The 25,161-nt window shown below is 40.0% G+C and overlaps 1 protein-coding gene across 4 annotated transcripts; it reads left to right on the plus strand.

The window, feature by feature from the left end:
• The first annotated feature begins 301 nt into the window (after positions 1-301).
• LOC135472675 (protein cramped-like) lies at positions 302-25,161 on the plus strand. Of its 4 annotated transcripts, none has more exons than XM_064752290.1 (21): positions 302-321; positions 1,846-2,132; positions 2,767-2,870; positions 3,682-3,835; positions 4,199-4,270; positions 4,872-4,920; positions 5,750-5,785; positions 6,180-6,229; positions 6,701-6,897; positions 8,178-8,337; positions 9,163-9,821; positions 10,849-11,013; positions 11,496-11,615; positions 14,250-14,733; positions 15,041-15,121; positions 17,974-18,035; positions 18,547-18,670; positions 19,536-19,598; positions 19,881-20,035; positions 20,306-20,440; positions 21,518-25,161. In XM_064752290.1, the coding sequence occupies exons 1-21, from the start codon at positions 317-319 to the stop codon at positions 21,665-21,667; spliced, it is 3,312 nt and encodes a 1,103-aa protein (XP_064608360.1). In that variant the 5' UTR covers positions 302-316; the 3' UTR covers positions 21,668-25,161. The 4 variants fall into 4 exon arrangements, with proteins under 4 accessions (XP_064608360.1, XP_064608358.1, XP_064608359.1 ...); XM_064752288.1 differs by lacking the exon at positions 302-321 and adding an exon at positions 1,337-1,508; XM_064752289.1 differs by lacking the exon at positions 302-321 and adding an exon at positions 1,337-1,508 and having other exon boundaries at positions 10,852-11,013.

The following is a 25,161-nucleotide window of genomic DNA, read 5'->3' on the forward strand; positions in this document are numbered from 1 at the left end:
CTTTTCAATTGACCAATCACAATTCCTGTTACAAGTGTATTTTGTGATAAATGTCTCGTCGCTGACAATAGAAATAGCTTTCTTAAAACACGGACAGACACTTTCCCAATTCGAGATACTTTAATACATTACAAGACCTACGTGAAACAAGATATTTGAAATTAAAACAATGACTAAATTCTACACACGCGGCTGTGGTAGGTGGGAATGAACACAAGGTGTTTTCCCTTCACATGACTGTGTCAACCAATCACATCTCGGGATTCCCTTGTGATATTTCCCGCCAGACATCATCAAAACATATGAGCGATCCCGAATGAGGTACGGTTTCCAGCCGGGTTGGTATGTACAGGGGAGTGTTACTTGAGTTTGTTTATGGTTTCTTGTATGTTCAGTATTCCTTTTGTCTCTGCTGACATTGTTGAAGTTCTATACATTCCTCCAGCTAGAGTGTATGGCAGACTAATGTGGACAAATATTACCATCCAAGTCTGAAGTCAGTTTGTAAATTGTCTGCGTTTGACAGCGGCTCTTGTAGCCTATACATATACCCCTGATGTGTTGTTCATTATATCAGTTACATATGTAGGCATATGTAGCCTATAAAATTTAGTTGTTTTTTTCTGTGCCCACCCCAATTCACAGTTTTATACAAAATAACGAAATAATGGTTATGATCTCGAAATAATGTCAATGCATGTTGTGTCAAAGTAGCGTCTAAGGGGACTTTACTGAAATAATTTGATTCAGTGGATATAACCTAGCTTATTTGACCATTGTTGATTTTTTGTGTGTAGAGTGGCACCATTTTGTCTTTTTTTTATTTTTTTTTTATTTTTCTTCAGTAGCAATTCAGATTGGTTAGTTATAGGCCACAAAATTCTTTATCACGTACATTGCCTAACGATCGAACACCTGTAAGTTGATTATTTGGAAAATGAAAAAAAAAAAATCGTGTGACATTAGGTCTTTAATTTACGTTGTTAGGTTGGTCTGTCGAATGGGTGTATGACTGGTTGTGTTGCCTGGGCTTTATTTTGCCACTTCTGTGAAGTTTGGGAGCGTATATATCTTCTTAGAAGGAGTTTGTATGTGGTCACATGACATGTTCAATTTCATGATATGTATGTGAGTTTCGTTTCATTCCGCATAAAATTTAATTTTTGTTCATTTGTAGTGCAGGTTATCTGTACATAATGGTCTGGAGTTAGAAGAAACTTTTAATGCGTGTTAGTGGTTTTTCAAAAGCTTTTTTCCTGCACACGAACATACGACTTTGACATTAGCCTCGTGCGAAGGCCACTAATGCAATGTATCAGCATTCAAATGTTCAACCGAAGGAGCCGTGGCTCCCTTTACTAGGCTAGGCAGAGTTAAATTTTGGAAGAGGTTAGAAATGTAAATTAGAATAAGGAGCTGTAAGTTTGAAGTTAATCCCTCATGCCAGTTGGAAAACGGAGAAAAAGCTCACAATCCGAATGCGGCAACAGGGAAAAGCAAGGAGTTCGGTAAATCGCAGCTCTCTGTTTAACACTGCATCAGCGCCATTTTGATTGTTTTGGTCGAAGAAATGCCCGAATTTCGTTGTTGTTTTTCTCGTAACCCGTGTGTAGTAATTCATGGTTTAGCACGACATCGTTGACAAAAGGTGAAAACTCACTCCTTCACTCTATGTCATTACGGGATAGTGTAAATTATGAACGCTAGTCGTGTTATCGTCAGTAGCGTTGGGAGGGCTGTAAGTTTTCGTTCGCAGTCAGCCATATTGAATTTGATAAGTAGACAAAACGGTTAGTGTGGGGATTATTTTGATCGAATGAAAAATGTTTTATAATCTTGTTTTAGTATGACAACGGACCACAGCAATGTGGGTATTGAGGAAAAACCAGGTACGTCAAAAGAGTCTGTTGCTCTGCCGGCGACAGTCCCGCAAAGAGCAGGTGACTTGGGAGATGCGATCGTTGCCAGCGGGACGAGCACGGAAAAGGAAAAAATCGACGAGGTGGATAGCAGGCTTCCGGCACCAGTAATGCCTGTACCAACACACATGAGCACACGATCGAGTACCAGAGTCATTAAAAAGCCACGCAGAGATACACAAAGCCCCACCCCCTCTCCTGTTAAAAAAACAGGTAGGCCTACCTAGCTGTGCATGCATGTTTATACATACAAGTGCTAATTGCATGTATACAAGGGATGATCTAGTTTCATTTTATTGTGGTTGTAACTTTTAGTTTTGTGCCAGTGTGACTTATAAACATTGACATTGTTATGGCAACATGCATATTTTCCTTGCTGAGATGTGTGTCTTTCTCCTTTGTGTTTAATTTTAAACTAAGACTTTAAACCCAAATGACATGGCATTTACAGTTATGCGTGTTGCCAAGTATGTGTTGGTAGTAAAGTGTACGTTCTTAGAGTATAAAATTTATCACTCGCATACCATTCCAAGCATTAAGATAAACTCCTTAGTTATGGCATTATCTTTTTGATTGATCAGATTTTAAAATATGTAGCAATGTCCATTTAAAGCACAACTTTCTCAATAGGGCCTATGAGAGATACAAGTTCTCGAGAGTTTTGGGTGGTGGCGCTTGCGGATAAACCGGAAGTTGGGGGTAGAAAAAGCTCCATTCACCCAACGCTCATGCATGAAGGCCGTATACCACCAGGGTTCTAATCCCAACTTCCGGTATATGCATGTGGAACTCATATTTTTCATAAGCCCTATAACTCGGCTTTGTTTTTTTTTTTTTTTTTTTACAGCCACAAAAGAAACAAAAACTGGAACCCCTGAAACAAAAACTAAACGTCAGTGGGAATTGTGGGGAAATGCAGACAAGAAAACATTTTTTGATGGCTTGTATGAGGTAAATATTTAAAAGATAAAACAAAGATTTATTGCGACAAAACCAGTTTGACATGCTGGGAGGTAATCTTTTCACTTGACAGGCGGCCTCTTTGGCTGAGATGATTCACACACTAGCATGGCGCAATGACCCAAGTGTGTGTCATCAAACAATATGGTTGCAGTGAGTTCAAATCCAGCTCTTGCTGGTTTCCTTTCTGGCTGTACGTAAGGGGGAAGGCGGGGGGCTTGTAGCAACCTGCAGATTGTCGTGGGTTTCCCCCACCACAATGCTGGCTGCTGTCGTATAAGTGAAATATTTTGGAGTACGGCGTAAAACACCAATAAAATAAATTTTACTTGTCACTGATAATGTAGGCCGAGCGGTTTGGGGCTATAAGCAGGTTGAGACACTAGGTGTGACTTCAAAAATTTTGCCCAAGAAGAACAAAATATTCCTGTGATGTGATTTTACATTAGTGTAGTGCTTACTTTGTATTCTTCAATTATGCCGATTTTATTTCTAATTTTTGTAATGCTGATTATTTAGTTTTGGTTGCCATTTCTCTTCCATGATTATGGCAAGCAAATCTGTATGACTGGCACGGGAAAGCTTACCAAAGGCTGTAGGTTTACCCTGGCCTGGGCACACTGTTATCTTACGCCAATAAAACTGATTGACATTGTGTGAGTTAAGAATTCTTGAGTATGGTGTGAAACATGAACCAGACAACTAAAATAAATGAATTTGTGTTTTTTACTTTCATTTGGGTTTCATTGGAACTAAAAGTAAAAAAGATGGAGTGTCTGTATCATGAATGATATGTTTTCAGTTTGGCAAAGACTTTGATGCTATTCAAGGACTTATTGCTCAGAAGTGCAAGAGGAGAGGAGTGCCGCCTGCTTTGATTAAAAATAAGGACCAAGTACGCCACTTCTACTACAGGACATGGCACAAGATATCAAAGTACATCCACTTCTGCGAAGGTACTTTTAATTATGCTGTGACTTGCCAGCTAAATCTTAATCTTTCGGTATGTATCATGTGAACTGTTAGCGAAGTACGATCAAAAGTAAATCTGTTTTTCCTTAAACACAAAGGAGTTATTGTGAGATATTGTCATATAGCAATGTGAGTGGTTGCATGGTTTGTATCTGATTTTCCATAATGAAGGGTAGAAAAAGAAAATTGGCACAATATATTGACAAGTCTTTTACAGCATCTTTACAACACCTAGAGTTCTCTACCTAAAATATATGTGAATATGAAAAATAAATAAATAAACGAAATGTAAATTCGGAAAAATGAGTAAAAGATTAGGCTGAGGTATTATTTATGTGTCTTTCCAGGAGTGAAAAAACAAATCCAGGAGCTGTATGGCCTGATTAACTATGGAGAAATGCGGAAGCGAATAGGTGGAAGTAAGTCACACTGACATGTCTGCTTTATAAGTTACTATGTAGGTATTAACTCAAGACATTTTAAGTTCTTCTGTTGATTAAGTTTACCTTCTGAAATGTAGTGGTCACCGGTACTGCATGTCTTCAACCTTTTCGCATATTTGCAAGATGTTTATTCAAGCATGTTCTGAGGGCATTATTCTGTGTAGACTGACACAGTTATACATTTTGTTAAGCCCTGAAGTGTGGTTTTGTCTCCAAAATCAAATTAAAGCGATGCATAATCACGCTGCAGGGGTTGAGGAATCACTGTAGGAAATTGTACTAGAGAATATGCACGTTTTGAGATACGACATTACAAACACAGTTACACACAAAACACAGTTAAACCCCTTTGCATGTGAATAATGACTGTTGCTTACTAGTTTACTGTGTGGAATGGTAAATCTGCAAGATATGAAACATAGATGACTAAAGGTTAGAGAAAACCTCAGTAGTGCATTTTTTTTTGGTGCAAAATTAAGGCTTGATTAATCTGCCAGCATTACTTTAGTAGTTTGTGCTGATGGTAGTGAATATTTCTGCTATAAAACCTGAGATTTGTTTTGTTTTGGTTTTGTAGGTGTGGATGAGAGATATCTTCACAAATTAAATCAGCTGATACATAAAGGGTAAGTTTTGTGCAGACTGTGGAGGAACAGATACAATATGAAAATGTCCCAAAAAATTGCTCCCTTTCAAAGGCAGATAAATGCCATCAAATATTACTTTTTGGAACCCCAAATTACATTTATACAGTAGGATATCATCCTGCCTTCCACACAAACCAGAACCGCTTCGGTGGCCTAATGCATCCGCCTTATGGTTAGAGCATTGATTGGCCCTCAGCACTGAGAGGTTAGAGCAAGGAAGCACGACTGATTGGCCTGGTGTCAGTATTATGTGACTGTGTGGGGGTGTCATGTCTTGTGTCTTCGGCATGATACTTCAGTGAAGGCATGGACTTGCCCTGCCACAAGAAGGCACTTGTGAGCACACACATCATGACTCTTCATCATCATGTGACTGAAAAATTGCCAAGTACGACATTAAATCCCAAGCATTCATTCATTCATTCATTCCACACAAACCCTAATACACATCTTTATGATCAATGAAACTTTCAGAATCCGCAGAAATAGGTACTTTAGTCACGGGAGAAATTTTACATCATTTACAGTATTTTCAGTATTAAAACATTTTTAAATGCTTAATTATCAAAAGCCAGTAGTACTTTATTGTCCCCCGAACAAAAAAATGACTCATTTTGCTCTAGTGAAATATGCTTAAGCATGACATTAATCACATATCAAATCTAATATACTTTTTTTTTTTCCCCCTTCGGTGAGCAAATAAAGTAAAATAATGTCTTAAAAGTAGAATTTGAAAAAGTTGACAGTGAGAATGAAAGCTTTCAATTTATTGTAGATAACTCATTATTCCATGTGCTTTGTTTTGCAGAAGTACATATGTGAGAATCAAGGGAAAGAATCACAGGTGAGTCCCTGTTACTTAACTGTCATAATACCATCCTGGTGCACTTTGTCGAGACACATTATATAGCTTGTCACATACTTTATGTGTCAGTAATGAATACTGCTCAAGAACTAAAATACTTTTCTTATTATTAACCAAATTCAGTGACTTTGGCAAAGACTAAATCATGTCCCTATATGCAGATTATGTTGTGCTCTCTGTGATAGCCACAACTTTTGGTGTATCCATTTGTTGAAAAGAAGCTTTCGTCTTGATTGAAATAGTTAATTGACATTTCATTAAATTCATTCTCTTTTGACAATAAATGCTGACTTTTTTATGTTGAGTATACAGTTGTTGCTATTACTGGCTGTTGTATTACCATGGCATTGATGGTTTGTGTTGTGTGTTTTAGGGTCCGCACACCTGTATGTAATGCCTTGAAGAAGCTGAATCGTGTTGAAGGTGAGAACTTGACTTATTATTTCTATTCATAGTCCTCCTTTTCAGATCTGGGACAAGTTTCACCGAGTAGCGTACAACATTTTTTTATTGAACATTTGTCATACAATATTTTGTATGTCTTTATTACTGCACCATGTGTGATTATCGTACATGTACGACATCTTTGTGAAACTGAGCCATGGAATTGAGCCTTTGTCTGCAGTTCAGACATTGGGAACACGAAACGATCTTAGACATAAGTCAAAATTTCAAAATGTTAAACTTTAAAATTGGTCAAAATATTGCTTGTGAACATAAATTCTTGGTAAGTTATTGTAAAGGAGATTTCAGCTAAACTAATGGAAGATCTGAATTACATACCTCCTGTTGCCTGTTTCTGATGGGTTTATTTCTGAATGGTCATTTATTCCTGACAGTCATAGCTCAATCATATTGTTGTCAATTTCAAACCCTGTGGTGTTCTAATTGTAGAGCCAAAAGCAGACAACTCGCCAAAAGTGCCTGCCAAAGTATCGCTGGAGGTTGTAGCACGAACGAACTGCGCATGGTCACAGGTCCAGGAGCTGGCTCAAAACCCCAGACTGAGGATCAGCCTCAAGGCTAGCCACAGGCTTGCTGCCGTCATTGCCTTTTTAGAGAAGAAATGGAAACCTCAGCGCTTACGCATTGTATCCTTTAAAGTTTGCATGTTAGTATTTGTGTTATTTAGCTGATAGTGACGTTTGGTGGTATTTCTTTTCTGAAAATGCTATTAACAGTGAAATATTGTAGTATTTCTATGAAAACTTCATGATAGACGCTGTTACCAATCCATGCACATGTAATTCTGTCTGCAGAAGATTTGATATGGGTATTTATCTACTACGTGTAGATGATGGATCACTAATGACATGTACTCCAGCATGTGTGACAAGTGATTTTTCATCTGTATTATATGAATGCATTGACATATATGGCTTTTTCTCTGTCACTGTTTACCATTTTTTACTCATCACTAAATATTACTTTCACTGTTTACAATTTCAGCTCATCACTGTCATGTGTCAAGGTTTGTGAAAGTAGTTTTGGGATTTTACATGCCATGATAGTACATGTATACAGACATCATAGTCAGGGTTCACACAGCTGCTGGAAAACCTTGAAGAGTGTTCTTTTTTTTTTTTTTTTTTTTTTGGTTCCAGGCCTTGAAAATGCTTGAAGTTTACTGCTTTCTAGTAAAGACCCATGAAAGTGCTTGGATTTGAGACAAGTATATGTGACCGGTGTGAAAGAATAAAACAGTACAAAATCTTTCATGTTTTATCTTAATTGTGCCTTGTTTACTTTCCAAGTCGTCTTTAGTGTCTGCGCTACAGGCTGCAACTTGGTTGACTCGTGTCTTGAAGAACCTTAGTATTACTATTCCAGGGGCATGTATGTGACTCAAGTCTGCGGCCCATGAGCATGGATACTTATAGTATAGCCGCATGCCTTGCTATCGTGACTTGATGCTTCTGCAAACTCTGCTGTGTATGATACGGATTATGTTGACCATTCTTAGTACATGGAAAAATGCCCAGGAAATGTAAGTTTTGCGACAAGTGGCCATTAATGCAGGAATTTAAAGATCATTTGAAGAGGGGCGTAGATAAACTCACGGCCTTCCCCACAGCTAAAGGCTAACTCATTCAATGTATATGTGTGATAGTGGAGGTAAGCCCTGACAAACAGCCCAACTCGCGTTGGCCAAAAAGACAAGAGTATATGTAATATTTCCATGCTGGAAGTTATGGGGTAAAGGTATTGCTTCGGTTTTGAATCCTGGTAGGTTGTTGAAGTTAGTCTTTTCATTCCTGGAATTTTTTTCTTATCACCTGTGTGAACCTTGCATAGTCTTCCTCATTCCTAGGCTGGCCATTTGGCCTGGCATTAACCGTCTGTTCATATTTGTCCTTGATGACCATGTCAGAAAGAGAGTTTGGACACCCCAGAGGCCACTAACAAACAGCTGAGACTGTTCCCTCACAAAGACTGCCATATCCACCCAGTTTCACTCAAGACAGCTCAAGTGCAAGTTAGGCCAGAGCTACACTTTGACAGCTACAAAGAAAATGTCCTTGGTCTTGTTGGTGGGTATTGGGTTTATTCTTCTAACTATTTTTGATACGAAATCATATAGGCTACTAGTGTTACTGTGCTTTACCTTGAACATTATTTCATAATCTGGATGTTTTAAGTCTTAGGTTGTGACCCATAGAGACATTCCTCCTTAAAGCCTTGTAATATTTGGATGTTTTTCTTTCTGTTTTTATGCCCTTGCAAGCTTAGGTTGTGGAGGAGATACATTCATACTGTAGCATCCTCCTGATCTGTCTGTGTAATGCAGTTTTGTAAAGGTCAAGCTTTACTCCAATGAATAGTTGCAGTCATTGTCAATCTTTGTGTACTTCACACACAGCATCCAAGGTGGAGAATATTGTAAATTCATCAGATTTCACATCTATTAATTACCATAATGATGAATTTGAATCAAAAGTGGTGCAGTAATATTGTGACCGACAAGATGATTTGTAGTGTTGAAAATTAAATATTGTTTGTCGGGATCCTTGGAAATTCACAATTGGTCGAATATATGATATCATAGCTACATTGTACTTTGGATTTTTTTTTTAACGTTGATGTTTTCTGGTTTATTTTGGGCCGATGGTTGCAAATCTCTGTTCTTTCTCTCTCTCTTTCTCTCTCTCTCTCTCTCTGTCTCTCTATCTGTCCATGATATCCCAAATTAGCTGTATGGTTAGAAATAGGCATGTTTTTTTCCAATTTTTGATATAGCAAAGAAATTGTTACGACAAGAAATGAATTGGACAGTGGCTGAAACCGCTTACAGTTTTATTTTGATGAACTGTTGTATTAGAAAGATCATGATAACAGGCAATATTGTTGTTTCACAGGTCCCAAAACAGTACAGAAGGAGGTTGAGTTGGATGGGATGGGAGTGAAAAATGAGAATTCGCAGTCTGGTGCAGAAGGTGGTGCAGTTACCTCCCCTGAGACGAAGAAAATAGTTCCAAATTCCACAGTATTACAGAGTCCAGGAATCATCCTGGAGGATGAGAATGCCATGTTCCCTGATGACTTTGTGCTCTCCTGCACCTCAGACACTGGAGCTTCAAGTTCTTGTAAAAATGAGACTTTGGCCTCTGCGCTTAACGGGGCCGAGAACAAAGTGCCCTTTAAATCTGTGATATCTGTTAACAATGTTTTTAGTGCTAGTCAAAAAGTGTTGACTCATAATGAAAATGCCACTGACATTCTGTCTGGCACTTCAAAAGAAGGGGAGACAACTGATGGTCTCCCTGAAGTGCTGGACAAGGTGGACTATGAGGACAGAATACGTAAAGGCTGGTCACTTGGTGATTGTGAAAGCCTCACCTTGGCTGAGTTGTACTTGATGTTTGGGGAGGGTGGGAAGCTGAAAGTGGAGTATGACTGGTGCGAGATTAAGCCTGCCAGTGTCCTAGCCTTGCAGCAACTAACCAATCTTCTGAGGAGACTGGTCCACTTGGCAACCACAGAATTCACAGACTTTTCCAAACTCAAGCAAGAATCCGTAAGTATCAGTCCCAGTGGTATATGTACCAGGAATATCCAGACTCTCGTACACCCCTGGTCTCCACTACCCCTAGGAAAGTGTCCGGTGATAAATGTATTGTAATAATGAAGAGGAGTAAGAAAGAAAAAAAATATTATTGGACCATAAGGCGGAATTATTCAAAGAGGTCATAACGTTTCTCCAACCTAATCAGATGACCATAGTGTAGCATACTGATAACAGTTGCCGGCTTAGTACTTCCGACAGGCAAAAACTTTTCCTTGGAGAAACAGCCCTCTATACTTGAACTGGTTGCCATTGTGCTTGGTGTAGTAGTGTCATGGAATGCAAAGCGACAGGCTGTGTGCAAATCCCCTATGTGAGAATAATGTTTGACTTCGTTGTTTAAAAAGGCTGATGTGCACATTTGTACATTTATGAACATATGAATGGGAGATGGGTGTATTATTTTCGGACAGATTTGTCCGAGGTTTTTTGTCATCAGTATTGAATGTCACTTCATTGACTTACGGCAGTACCTTGGTAAATATCTCCCAATCAAAAGCTACACCCACGCCATAAGAAGACAGTATATGTACAAACACCTAATGTCCCCTTGTCGTCTAATGACCTAGAAACTGCATCTTTTGGCTGGACACGCTATTGTTTTTTTTATACATGGAGCTGTCTTTACATGACACAGTTGTGCTTCACATTGTAACATGTTTCCTTCAAATTGTAATATCTTTAATCTGCATCAAAGAACAGTAAGGTACATGTATATATGATGATAACGTGTAAAACAGGGTACTCCACTCAGTGATAATTTGTTCAACGAAACCCAATAGGCCTTAAAAATTCACTTAAATGCAGTTGTCAGAATAGGTTGGCTTATACTAGTATGTAATTTACATGGCTTAAACAAGAAGGACCTAAGTCACTTAAGTCTTAGAAGTATATTTGTGAGAAGTAGGATAAACATACGACGTTTTTATTCAAGTACATTGATGTGCAATACTGAGAAATGTTATATTTTTTCACACAGCAGAAGCCAATTGGTGGCCAAGTTCAGACACTGTGTCAGAAATGCTCAGCCCCTATCCTAGGAGGGGTGTCCACTGTGAAATCCAACAATACCAAGTGTGCTGCCAAGGGTACAGCTGCCAAGTCAACATCATCACCCAGCAATAAAAGTGCTAAAAAGGCCAGGGTGAGGATTTCTAATGGATTTAGAGTATTAGCCATTGTTTTGGAACTGTCCGCTTTGTTCCTCTCATGAGGTAGATACGAATAATTACACATGCAGGATGAAATGCTGAAAATCAGTACCTGAACACATAAATTTCACCAGAATTTGATGTAAGGCTGTCTCATTTCCAATTTTTCTCCTAATTTCCCTATCTTTATTTTTTGGGAATAAACTTCTGGATAAACATTTGCATTAACATTAATAAATCTGTTGGATCATAATGTATTTAAAGCAATGGCTTTTTTTCTCTCTCTCTATCTCAGTCTAATAAGACTCACATGTATTATGGAACTGAGGGAGTCAGTTCTGTTTTGTTTCTCTATTTTTGATACGTGTACATGAATAATTTAAATAGATTTCTTACCAAATTATACGAGAAACATTGACTCTGTTCAACTGAGAACTTGGGGCTTTCCACATTAGATTTGACGCTCGTGTTTCAGGCGTCCAGCCCAGAGACGAGGGACCCTGTTTTCCGGGTACCGGCAGCTGTACTCACACAGGGGATTCCGCCTCCCAGGCTCCCCACCCCAGGAAGGATTAATGTACAGGCTGCAGCAGCTGTAAGTACATTTATTTATGTCCTTTAAAGATTTTTTCTAAGGTTGTAGAGATAATTTATAAATATTATAACTGCAAATATCTTTTGCTTTTAGGTAAATGTTGCAAATAGTCAGATGAATTGTTGAGCACAGTACAGTTCAGGCTAAGAATCAAAACCAGGCAGGAGACTAGTGCGATCCTTGAGGTCTTTTAGAAAGTTCGTAGAGGGCCTGTAGAGAGCTCAGGACATTCAGTCAACTGATCCGTCCACTATGACTGATCACACACACCTGGCCGATAATTGTTATGCCTAAGTGCTGACTGATGTGTGACTTTTTGATTACAACGTGGCAATCTTCTTTTAAAGTAGTGATTTGCCATTGAGATTCGTAATGGATCACCATGACTGCTAAAACTAGCTGTGCATTCTTCATCTCCCTTAAAAGTGGACAGATATCTTTCGTTTTTACCCTTGTTGGGACCATGTCATATGTGGGAGGCATGTGGTGGCTGCTGCCTGCCTGCGTTGGGACCATGTCCTATGTGGGAGGCATGTTGTGGGTGCTGCCTGCCTGTGCTGGGGCCTTGTCCTGCGTAGGAGGCATGTGGTGGGTGCTGCCTGCCTGTGTAGGGACCATGTCCTATGTGGGAGGCATGTGGTGGCTGCTGCCTGCCTGCATTGGGACCATGTCCTATGTGGGAGGCATGTTGTGGGTGCTGCCTGCCTGTGTTGGGGCCTTGTCCTGCGTAGGAGGCATGTGGTGGGTGCTGCCTGCCTGTGTAGGGACCTTGTCCTATGTGGGAGGCATGTTGTGGGTGCTGCCTGCCTGTGTTGGGACCATGTCCTATGTGGGAGGCATGTGGTGGGTACTGCTTGCTTGTGTTGGGGCAATGTCCTATGTGGGAGGCATGTGGTGGGTGCTGCCTGCCTGTGTTGGGGCCTTGTCTTGCGTAGGAGGCATGTGGTGGGTGCTGCCTGCCTGTGTAGGGACCATGTCCTATGTGGGAGGCATGTTGTGGGTGCTTTCTGCCTGTGTTGGGACCATGTCCTATGTGGGAGGCATGTTGTGGGTGCTTTCAGCCTGTGTTGGGACCATGTCCTATGTGGGAGGCATGTGGTGGGTGCTGCCTGCTTGTGTTGGGCAATGTCCTATGTGGGAGGCATGTGGTGAGTAATGCCTGCCTGTGTTGGGGCCATGTCCTGCGTAGGAGGCATGTGGTGGGTGCTGCCTGCCTGTGTAGGGAACATGTCCTATGTGGGAGGCATGTTGTGGGTGCTGCCTGCCTGTGTAGGGAACATGTCCTATGTGGGAGGCATGTTGTGGGTGCTTTCTGCCTGTGTTGGGACCATGTCCTAAGTGGGAGGCATGTGGTGGGTGCTGCCTGCTTGCGTTGGGCAATGTCCTATGTGGGAGGCATGTGGTGGGTGCTGCCTGCTGGTGTTGGGGCCATGTCCTGTGTGGGAGGCATGTGGTGGGTGCTGCGTGCCTTTGCTGGGGCCTTGTCCTGCATAGGAGGCATGTGGTGGGTGCTGCCTGCCTGTGTAGTGAACATGTCCTATGTGGGAGGCATGTTGTGGGTGCTGCCTGCTGGTGTTGGGACCATGTCCTATGTGGTACTGCTTTATTCACAAGAAAGTCAGGTTTGTTTGTAAAGTTTATGCGAAGATTTGTCGAGTTTGCTATAAAATATCTGTTGTGAGGTTCTATTTGGCATAACAGATTGTTATATTAGTCCCAGCTTAAATAAATCGCTTAATCAAGTCGAACTGATTTTGTTTTGCTGAGGTAGGTTACATATTGCAAGATAAAGTTTCTGTTTTTCATGGCTGGCATATGTTCACATAGCTGAATATACAGGGACTGCACCTTCGCATCCAAACTAGCTAGGATAAGTCAATAGACAGAACTATATTCACACCTTCGATGATACTCCCACACGCCTCAGCAGTTCTGTGACACAGCTCAGTACAGGGTTTGTCACGTGTCAAAACGTTATTTAGTATCTCGGAACGTAATACGAGCGGTAAACAATGACTTTTAGCCTGAGGTGTACTGTATGCCATATATCAAAGTTTCAAAACTTCACAGAACGAAAAATGTGAACACGTAAGCTATTTCATCGCCCTTAAACATGATTGTAGTGTGTTATTGGCTGTTGACCTTTATTTGGATAAGAGCAGCAGGCCATTTTTGCGATATTAGCTCATCATAGTGACATCACATTAAGTGCAGAATGATATAACAGTAGGAACTAATATGTTGTAACATAGTGCTACATTCAAATTCTTAGAAAAATATCCTGCCTCCATATTTTGTGGCAAGAGGCTTCAGTGGCTGAGGGATTTAGCACCCCATCATGACACAGTGACTCAGTCCAGAGTTCAAGTCCAGCTCATGCTGGTTTCCTTTCCCACCATAAGTGGAAAAGTGTGGCAGCAATCTGCAGGTGGTTGTTGGTTCCCCCCGGGCTCTGATGGTTACCTCTCACCATAATGCTGGCCACCATCGTATAGGTGAAATATCTTGAGATATAGTAAAACAGCAATCAAATAAATATTTTGTGGCTTGTTTTTTTAGAGCTTTTTCTTTTTGCCGTAAAAATATTACAATTTTCAGCAAGAATAAGACCATACTTTGATTTATCTTTTATAGCAGGCAGGTATGCTGCTGAGCGCGAGTGGTCCTTACAAGAGAAACCGCCCTCCCTTGAGGAAGCCCATGATTGTGAAGAGACGCTTACTCCCAAAGGCGCATGTCCCAGGGCATCAGTTAATGACTCTTGCTATGGTACCCACATCCACAATGGCGGGCACAGCACAGTTTCTCCCTATGAGCCAACCTGTCGCTACAACTTTAGCCCCTGCCCCTGTGAGAACACCTTGTATTGCTCCCCGTCTCCCTGGGCTGGAGACTACACCCCGCCTTACAGGGGTTGAGGTAGCCCCAGGCCTCCCAGCTATTGATGCTGTAAGTGTTAACCAGCTGTCGGGGCTTGAGGCAGTGAACCAGCTCCCAGGGCTTGATGGTGCCACCTGCCTCCCAGGACTGGAGGCTGCCCCCCGTCCAGTACTAGTTAATGCAGTCCCATCCTTACCTATTCCAGCATCAACAACAGTGTCTACATCTTCACCAACAGGTAGGCATTTGTGTTCAAATTTTATTGTGTTCTTTAGGAAAATTTTTCCATTTCAGTATTGTATATAGTTTTCTCTAAGTTTACATTTTGCATTTATACATACATTTACCTTCCTTCTAATTGAAATGTTTCATCAAATAACATTTCTGTGGTTGTGACAGCATGCAATATAATCACCTACAAACTCCTGCTAGCATTGTTTATCTTTCATGCATGTTTTCTGGCTGGTGACTGACTATTTCTTGTTGGTTAAATCTTACCTGGCTGCTTGGCACTTTTCTCCTTATTTTTTCCCATTTCCTCACAGATGTATGTCAGAGTGATAGCTCCCTTGCTTGTCAGCTTGAGGCGGACCTGGCAGCAATCTTACCCAATACCTCTCCACAAGGTACTTTCAGAAAGATTTTTTGGGAATCCTTTCCTTTACTTACTTATATATTTATTTATTTATTTATTTATTTGGTGCAATAAATTTCTTCGGCCAACTTTGACCAAAAAGGTGTTGTTACAATCATGTACATACCTTTGTTCCCCAAAATTCTGCAGAACGAAGAGTTATTGTTATTAGGGATTACACTCTCTGGATATGGCACAGATTCTAGTGCTGAAGATTGACTGAGACCACAATAACAGGTGGTAGCTGACTGATAGACTTCATGACGAACATGGATGATCAGAAATGAATGAATGAATGAATGAATGAATGAATGAATCACTTCATTAGCTTGGGGACTGACTCTCATTTCCCTGGTCTGAAACCTGGAGTGGTCTCAGCTAATCTTCAACACAAGAATCTGTCCTGTATCCAGAAAGTGTAACCACTGGTAATGATAATAGTGTTACTTAAAAGACATCTACCAATTTGACAAGAGTAGGAAGGCTGTCGGATAATAGTTTTCTGCCACGTTTATCATAATTCCATGATATCCAGTGGACTTCACTGGTGGGTCCCCCAAACGAAAAACAATTTGGTCAGTGTCTTTTGACTTATTATTGCAGGACAAATTCATGTTTACTCTGTACATACATGTATCTATGCTTGGCATGCTTGCTGATTTGGTGTAAGGGCATTTGTCTTGCTGTTAAGGTGAGCAGTGCAGTCATTCATTAATGTACCCATCCTCATTTTTTATTGATCTGTGATTGCTGACTGAATTGAACCTGAAGTCCTTAGTGGTTCATTTTACCAAAGCGTTGCTCTTGGCTCAACCATATGACCTTTGACCAACGGGATGTCGTTCCAGTCCTGCGACCGATCGAGAAAGTTGTCTTGTATCAGCTGCACTGTATCGTGGTTGCTATTTGGGCTTTGTCAGGTTTTCTCTGCCTCCAACTGCAGGGTTATGGCAATCTGTGTAATTTATCCTGGTAAGATTTTTGATCCTGGCTGTGTGAAATACTGAAATGTTCAACATTAAAGCAGCACAAAGTACTAAGATATGAACATAAAAAATCCCAACACATTTTTGTAGCTAATTAAGACTATTTCTATGGAAAAGTGATGGTTATCCCGATTTTGAAACTGGCACTCTAATGAGGCCCGCTTCTCACAGTAAAGGATATTGTAATGAGTAATTTCTCCAATAGGCCTGCTCTGAATTACCTCCCTTGTTACATGACAGTGACTATGAACTAACATGAGATTAGTTTTCAAGGCGTGAAACTACAAGAAGTGGGACCTCATCTACTAAGGCATGCAGTATGTAAGCTATGTCACAGCAATGACAAATATTTTCTAAGCAACAGAATGTAAGCAAAAAAAAAACAATTATATTGGCCTTTGAGGGTCGCAGAAATGTCAAAAGATCTTAAATGAAGTAGATGTTTTTCAGCTTCTGAGTTCACCGAAGCTGTTTATGGTATTTAACTTGGGCTAGAATTACGTAAGAAATGGATTTAAAACATACATAACGTTTTTCCCAGGCTTTACAGAATTAAAATGTGCCTGAAAACTAGGTTTTCAAATAGCATATCCCACTTTAACTGAGAAACTTGTCATTTATCCATTCTCTGAGGTCCCACCTCACCACAACGTACTCCTAAAAACTCACCTATTTAATGGGAGGTAATTCATTGCAGCTCTATTGAAAAATAGTGAGTAAATATAGACCTATGTGATTTTTACACCCCCCCCCCCCCCCCCCCCCACCACCACCACCCTCCCGCCAATGGGCAGAGTGTATTATGTTATAGCAGTTTGGTCCGTCATCTATCCGCCTGTTGGTCTTCGTGTCCAGGCTACATCTCCGACTGTTTTCCATGGAGGGTTTTAATTTTTGTTGGATACATACATACACAGATGACGATGTGTCACGACTCACACTTGTTCATTTCAAAGGTTGTCATGGTAACCACATAGTCATAGATATGATTTTGTGTGAGGGATATAACTCCTTTTATGCATAGAGTGCATGTGTCGCGACTTTTGTGTGGTTGTTATAGTTACCAGATTGTAATTTTAACCATATATTCTATATCAGTAGGTATGATTTCGTGTCCAGGCTATAAATTTAATTTTTGTTGGATACATACATACACAGATGAAGATGTGTCTTGACTCACATTTGTCAATTTGTGCAGTTGTCATGGTTTACAAGATTGCAATTTCCCCCTATGTATAAATATAGATATGATTTCATGTTTGGGCTGTAACTCCAACTGTTTTCCACGGAAAGTTTTAATCTTTAGTGAATACATGGATACACAGATGTGATGTGTGACGACTTTCATTTGTCCATTTGTCACCAGATAGCCATTTTCCTTTTGTGCTGTATTCACCTGAACTCTTGTTTGGACATGTACATATGCACCTAAGAAACATACATACTTCTTTATTTCTATAAAACTTTTCATGGTTGAATCACTAAAATTCAGAATTCAAACTTCGGATTCAGGTTTCAGAATGAGTGATTATGTGAAGGTATTTATTCACAGAATCTTCTGCTGGAATAATACATTGACATTGACTCGGGTCCACCAATGCTGTCACTGTGAGTTCAAATCCTGCTCATTCTGGCTTCCTCTCGGATCGTAAGTGGGAAGGGTTGTTACTGACCTGCATGTACTTGTAGTTGTGGGTTTTCCCCACGCTCTACCTGGTTTCTGCACAACATAATGTTGGGTTTTGTTGTTGAAGTGAAATATTCTTGAGTATGGTGTGAAACATTAGTTAAACATATCAAACAAAATAAATTGATCAGTACATCTGTTCAGTAATTGTATTCTGTTTCACGGTTATAGGAACTCTTGGGCCCCCTGCATCATCAGACGTACCTGTGCAAACATCACTTTCAAGTCCATTGGTATGGTGAACACTTTAATACATGTATTAGCAGTTAATGCCAGGTTAAGAAAGAAGACAAAACTGTAATAATTAATGACAGAAAACAATTTCTTTTTGTCAGTGTTCCTTATAGTTGTGGGGCTATCTCACTTGCTTATCAAATGTACATGCAAATGAATTCAAAATCTAGATTCATAGATCTATGAAGTCAATTAATCTACTGGTAATTTGACTCTTCAATGACGGAAGCACACCTGGCAGTGGGATTATAGTGTCTGGACTGTGGAAATGGAAACAAGGGTTAAAAACCTAGCCCGGTCACTTCTAAGACTTCTAATTCTGTAATCTTGGTACGTTCTTGGACTGTTGCACAGCAAAAAGGAATAGACCAAAATATTTTTAAATGTGACATTTAAATTCCAATCAGTTTGCATCAGATGTTGAAATGCATTTGTTGTGTGACCAGGCATGGTAGTGTACATGTTGTGTGTATGTTTTGTGACTTACATGTGAAGGACCTGTATTTGCAGATGACCCCATCTGGCAGCCCCAACAGTCTGAGGGCCTCTCCTGGAGGTGGGGCCGCCCAGACCCTTATCTCTCCCCCGAGTATGTCAAGCATATTGGAACTGTCTTTCGCACAGCCTGCCACAGGTAAAGCCTACTGTCAGATCTGTACCTTTTGGCTGCTGTCAGATCTGTACCTTTTGGCTGCTGTCAGATCTGTGCCTTCTGGCTGCTGTCAGACCTGTACCTTCTGGCAGCTGTCAGACCTGTTCCTTCTAGCTGCTGTCAGATCTGTACCTTCTGGCTGCTGTCAGACCTGTACCTTCTGGCTACTGTCAGACCTGTACCTTCTGGCTGCTGTCAGACCTGTACCTTCTTGCTACTGTCAGACCTGTACCTTCTGGCTGCTGTCAGACCTGTACCTTCTGGCTGCTGTCAAATCTGTACCTTCTGCCTGCTGTCAGACCTGTACCTTCTGCCTGCTGTCATTTATTTGGTATTCTAATGCCTTACTCAAGAAGTTTTCGCCAATGTGGCATTCTCTAGAAGTTTTTGTTTATGTGGCACTCTCTAGAAGTTTTCACTTATAAGTGTACGGAATCCTTTCAGTTTTATGTTATTGTTTTTAATGTTTAAACCTCCTTGCCCCATGATGATCTGGCCTGTTGTCTAATAATGATAAAAGAAGACACAAGGTCTTCTTACCAGTGACCTCTGTGGCCAAGGGGCTAGAACGCCAGCCCAGGAGTCTCTCATCAATGCGGTCGCTGTGAGTTCAAGTCCAGCTAATGCTGGCTTTCTCAGCAGCTGTACATGTACATGTGAAGGTCCGTCAGTGACGTGCGGATTGTCGTGGGTTTTTCCCAGGCTCATCACGGTTTCCTCTCACCATAATGTTGGCTGCAGTCTTATAAGTGAAATATCCTTGAGAACGGGGTAAACTACCAAGCAAATAAAGAAATACCAGTGGCCAATATTATTCCAGATATTATTACGTTAATTAAATTTGTAGGTTTAAGGAGTGAAGACAAGATATTAGATATGGCAATGGGAAATCGATCTTCTGGGTATTCTGGTGAGTTTTTTTTTTTCCTTTTGAAGAAATGTTAAGAAGAAAACAAAAACTGTGTATATCTGATAACAAGGAATTGAAATCTAAAGTAATTCTACTGGATGTTTTCTTCACAGTTTACATATTTTAATAGTTATAATTGACATTTTACTGTTAGACTACATGTATGTAATTGTAAGGACTGAGTTTTCATTTGTATCCAAATTGGTGTTCAGAATGTTTCTTTTATGACAGAATAGTATAAGCAGAATTGTTAACTTCTGTGATGGTAACCAAATTTTCCAGGGCTTCCCGAGAAAAGCACAGTAGAGAAAAACCAGACTTTTGTCCAAGATACAAGTCCAGCCACATTTGGCTTGTCAGAGAACAACCCACCCCTAGGACAGTCCCCCTTCAAGCTTAGTGACCTAGGTACAGATTCCTCATGGCTTGGGCCAGAGGTGAGTCTTAAGGTGTTTGTCCGTTAGGTCATCATCAAAACTATGTTTGTTGGGCAGAACATAGTCTGAATTGTTTTTGTTTTTTTCCCTCACTCTTGCTTTAGTTCCAGGTGTCTGATATCTCTCTTTTGCTTGATTTTTGAGTGTCTGATATCTCACTCTAATTCTTTCTTCCATGTGTCTGATATTTCACTCTTTCTTTCTTCCAGGTGTCTGACATCTGTTGCTTTTTTTCAGGTGTCTGATATCTCACTGTTGCTTTTCTTTCAGGTGTCTGATATCTCTCTAAGTGGGTTTTTGGAGTCCCCAGAGAAGCAGTCTAGTGACATCCCAATGACATCAAGTATGGGTGTGCCACCCCCAAACCTGTTCAGTGACACCTCCAGGGATCTCTCCAGAATGGATGTATGTAATCTGTTGGAAGTGAAAACAAATTGATATTCATGTTTTGAAAAAAATTTTTTTGTAAAAAGTCCTATTTCAAAACATCAAGATGGTTGGCGTATACTTTAGATTTCCTTAGTTTTACCTTCACCAGTGCATAATCGTTCTGTAGTTCCAGCTTTCGGTAGGTTGACAGAAAACTTTTAAGACAGGCTGCAGCCTGGAGTTTTTGCTACCTGAAAATTAGGTGTGATATATCTACCTCATTGGACTTCAGACAACAGTTTGGCTTAGTATGAAATTACCAGTTGTAATGTACACTGTGCAACCATTTTAGATTTGGCACTGTTATGAATTCGGTATAGAACAAAACGCCTTGATAATATGGCCACCTTAAAGGAGAACTTCAGAGCAAAGTTCTGTTATAACTTGTTTCAAGACCACTATAAAAATGTTTCCTTTGAGACCATTGTATGTCAGAAAAAGAAATATTGAAGTCAGTCCCTCAGATCACTAGTCTTGTCACAAATGTTAGAATGTTGTATAGTCTCGTGTAATCTCATGAAACCCTTTGTAACCTTTCATTCTGAAAATCTCCTTTATGGCATTTAACATTGACAGTGCCATTCCTGGAAATAGTTAGGAGGAAGTTTGATTTCTAGTGTTAAACCTTCAGTACTGTTGTCTACATACATGTAGAAGAGCAGTGCATCAGTTCAGCGTGGCATACAGAACATTTAGCTCATACATATTTGATTTCATATTTGAAATCCTTGATGTGAGTTCAAGTCTGGTTGTTGATGGTTTTCTCCCTGTCATACATGGGAAGATCTGTCAGCAACCTGCAAATGATCATGAGTTCCCCCGGGCTCGGCCCAGTTTCCTCTCTCCATCAGTGCTGGACTCCATTATATAAGTGAAATGTTCTTGATTACCATGGAGAACTCCAATAATATAAATAGCCATATCTTCAATGTGCATTATATCAATAAACAGTGAATTCCTGTTGGTTTTTCTGACTTGATACAAGCATTTTATATCATTGTATACTCTATGAGTTGTATATATAGTTGTATGAGTTGTCGTGTTTATTGACAGGTTGACTCGACGTTGCAGTGTATGTTGAACGAGAGTAGTATGGACTATGCTGCTAAGTTTGCTGATATTGCTGCTCAAATGGCTGCCTCCGTGGATCACAACAGGAAATCAGACAGTACAGGTCACCTCAGCATGGATACTGTGCAGTAGTAAGAGCTTCCCAAGCCACAGACATCATTAATACTGACACAACTGGTGTAGCAGGTCAAATCTACACAGGTCACCAGGTACTGTGCTGCAGTATAGGGAGACAAACCATCTGAGAATTTCTGCACTGTAGAGTCAGGGAGGTATTTACTCTACACAGTAGCCAAAGCTACAAAGGCTACCTAGCTGCACACACTATGCCATAGGAACGGAAGATACAAGCCACCTGTGGGCTGACCCACTGCTATAGCCAAGGGGTGTCCAGCAGGAGCACAGGATCTGTGCAGGATTGAATCTAACAATGTGCTATATAGCTGAGAACACACCTGTCAACTTGAGATTATCACTGTGCTTCAATGAAGTGGATGTAAATCATCTGAATTTCAGCACTCAGTACTCATGGTGAGGGCAATAGAGCTGACCTACAGGTACATCATTGCTGCCTCCCAACCGAGAGGGAGTACAGGCACTGCTCAGTCTGACACATCTAATGTGCAGACCTTACACAAAGTTATACATTTTTATTATTTGCTATTTATTGTTTGTATCAGGATAATCCTGGATTAGCTGTAGAGTGCACCTGTTTTACCTATGCAGACACTGATTTTGTATGTATGTCATATCTTTCTCAATGAGGTGGATATGTCCAGAAAGTATTTCACTTTTTTTTTTTAAATTAAGTATCTTGGTTTTTATCTTTTTTGCTTGATTGTTTTTTGGATGAGCCTATCAGTAATCAGTATAGACCTTTCATGGTGAAATTTATGCTTTACTTTAAAGTTCATAATATTAAGCAGATTTTTCCACCCATTTTACTTTCAGCACACGTAGAAACTACAGTCCATTCATTGAAAATTGCCTGTTGTATCAGTTTAAAATTTTCTGTGACATTGTAAAGTTCTTAAATAACATAATAACATGATCCAACACTATTGTTACCCAGCCTGTGAGCTATGTTTGACAGCATTAGTAGATTAAAGGGGAGTGCTCAGTAGTAATGTATGATCAGGACTCGGAGAATTGTACACAGCCCAACTTCTGTGGTCAAGGTTGAAAGAGACATCTGCGTTAACAGCATACATGTTTTGACTGCAGATGACTGTGATTTCTTTGCTGCAGGATAAGCAAATGCTTGTGGCTTGTCTATTCGTGTTAAGGGAGTATTAATCACACACAACTCCGCAAACTCTGAAAAATATACGTAAAATATTAGAATTGAACCGAATAATAATGCTGAAGTCTTCAGTGTTATAGGATTGTTATACTTGTGACCTGTTCTGCTCCAGCATACTATGGTAATGGATCGAAAATCATTTGTCCATGACTAAGGGCACTGTACGATTATGCGGAAACACAGGTGTCGCCAGCCTATGAGGACCATTCACGTTTGGCTAGGGTAGGTTGACGACAGCAGTGTTTCCATATAATCATAAGCACCTTAAGTTTACGTTGTGCAGAAAGTTCTATGATTTATCTGTTGAAAAGTTTTCTGTAGGTTGTTTGTAAGGTATATATATGATGGTAACTGACTGAAAAAATGTAAAATCTAGCACCAAAAGTAATGTTTTATGACCTTTATTTGTTTCCAAAAATGCGATTTTGGGGGGGGGGGGGAATCTTAGGTCATCTAGCATACCACTGATACCTGGACTGACTTAAAACTGCTGTCTGGGCATTATGTTGACAATCTACACATCTGTTTTGTCTGCATGCTTCTGGTCAGTACTTATGGTGATATTGTTATTTAGCTGCTATGACTGGCTTTATCATCACAGTATAACAAGATGCTAGACTGAGATATAGACTGTTACTATAGCTGTGGTTAAGTATTATCTGCTTTTTTATTCAGTGACAGTGATTTTGAAAAAGTTATTGATAAATGATACCCTAATTCTTTTGATTTTTGGGACATGTGCTCTGCTGTTTTTAGACAGTATGCATGTAATTGTAGCAGGAATATTTAGTTCCCTTTTTTTCAATCTCAAGATTAGTCAGTCTGATGAACAACATATTCATATCTTCACTTCCAGTAAACTGGAAGAGAAATGTAATTGTGTCCAATTAGGAGTGCTACTATCTGTCCTAAAAATTAAAAGAATCAGGGTAAGTATTTCATTATAAATCATATGAATGTGTTCTTAACCCTAACACAGCATGATTCTGTGGTGATTATTTTGTAACCTCAATTTTTAAGAATGGTCAATTTGAGAATAATGTTCTGTTCTTTAATTGGACTTCAATAAATGCCTAGTAAAGGGTCATGAACCCTGGGGCCTGGATTTATCAAACGTCCTAAGACTTAAGGGAGAAATTAAAAAATCAAGGTTTTTGGCTCTAGAAAGTTTAAAACCTGTACCTTGATACTTCAGAACAGTGTACTAAACACAGAGTTCTCTCCTATTCTGAGTTTGGCTTTTTAAGGACTTGAAATTTGTTGCAAAGGTCTTTGAGTTACTTGATAAATTCGGGCCCTGGTGTATATTACTAGCTGTACTTTGCCTTTAGGATCAAAATGTGTCATGCTTCAGTTCTATCGTTTTTGTCCGTCTTCTAGTTCATGCTGTAGCAGTCACGTTTCTTGCTTCACGGCTGGCATCGCACAGCATTATTAGAAGATGGATATACCCAGAGTAGAGCCATGATAATTTGCAACCTTCCAAGTCGCGGTGAACCATTAGTGTTGTGCAGTAAATCTATTGTGTTAACGAGTCAAACAAACTAACTACAAGGTCTCGGTCTATGTATAATACGTTTTAAGAGAGTTTATGACATCATAATCTAGTTTTAAAAGGTGTTTTATCCGTTGTGTAATCTTTAATACTATGGCCAGATATATTAAGGTTAACATTGTCATGGTGTCAAGGGTGACCTTTGTGATTAATTCACCAGGGGAAAAGGGTACCTTGAAAAATGTGCAGCAATGCAGATATTTAACATCAGAGGCGAGAGAGTTTAAACTGGTCACTCATGTCCGAGGCTGCGTATGATGATGTGGAAATAATGTAACAACCACTAGCTTAGCCTGACCAATCAGATGGAGTTTATCATCATTATTGTCCTATGATTGGTCGGCTGAACTACGGTATGCTACAAGGCTGGCTGGCAATTTCTGAGGGGCATTGCTGTGAAATCTCAATATCTCCACCTTCCACACAACTGCTGAAGTCAGATCTACTTAACTAGTAAGTTGCAGTATTCCTTTAACCATAACCTTTTGAAATCCTGTTAACATGGCACCTTATTATTAGACTTTGTCTGTTTCAAGCTTGAGCCTCTGACGGTTGGCTACAGGTGGGTAAATGGATATGCTTATGCGGACAGAGGAGTTAGGGTGATAGGAGAACAAAGTTGAAAGAAAAGAACAACAAAAGATTAGGTCATCCACATGCTTAACCATTATAATTTGCACCGCAACTCACGCAGTACCTGTAACATATGCTCTATAATTAGCAGTACTAGTGGTGGCTTGGCAAAGTCATTTTGGGCTGAATTTTTGT

This window comes from Liolophura sinensis, chromosome 8, assembly GCF_032854445.1.
Source record: "Liolophura sinensis isolate JHLJ2023 chromosome 8, CUHK_Ljap_v2, whole genome shotgun sequence".
Taxonomy (NCBI): Eukaryota; Metazoa; Mollusca; class Polyplacophora; order Chitonida; family Chitonidae; genus Liolophura; species Liolophura sinensis.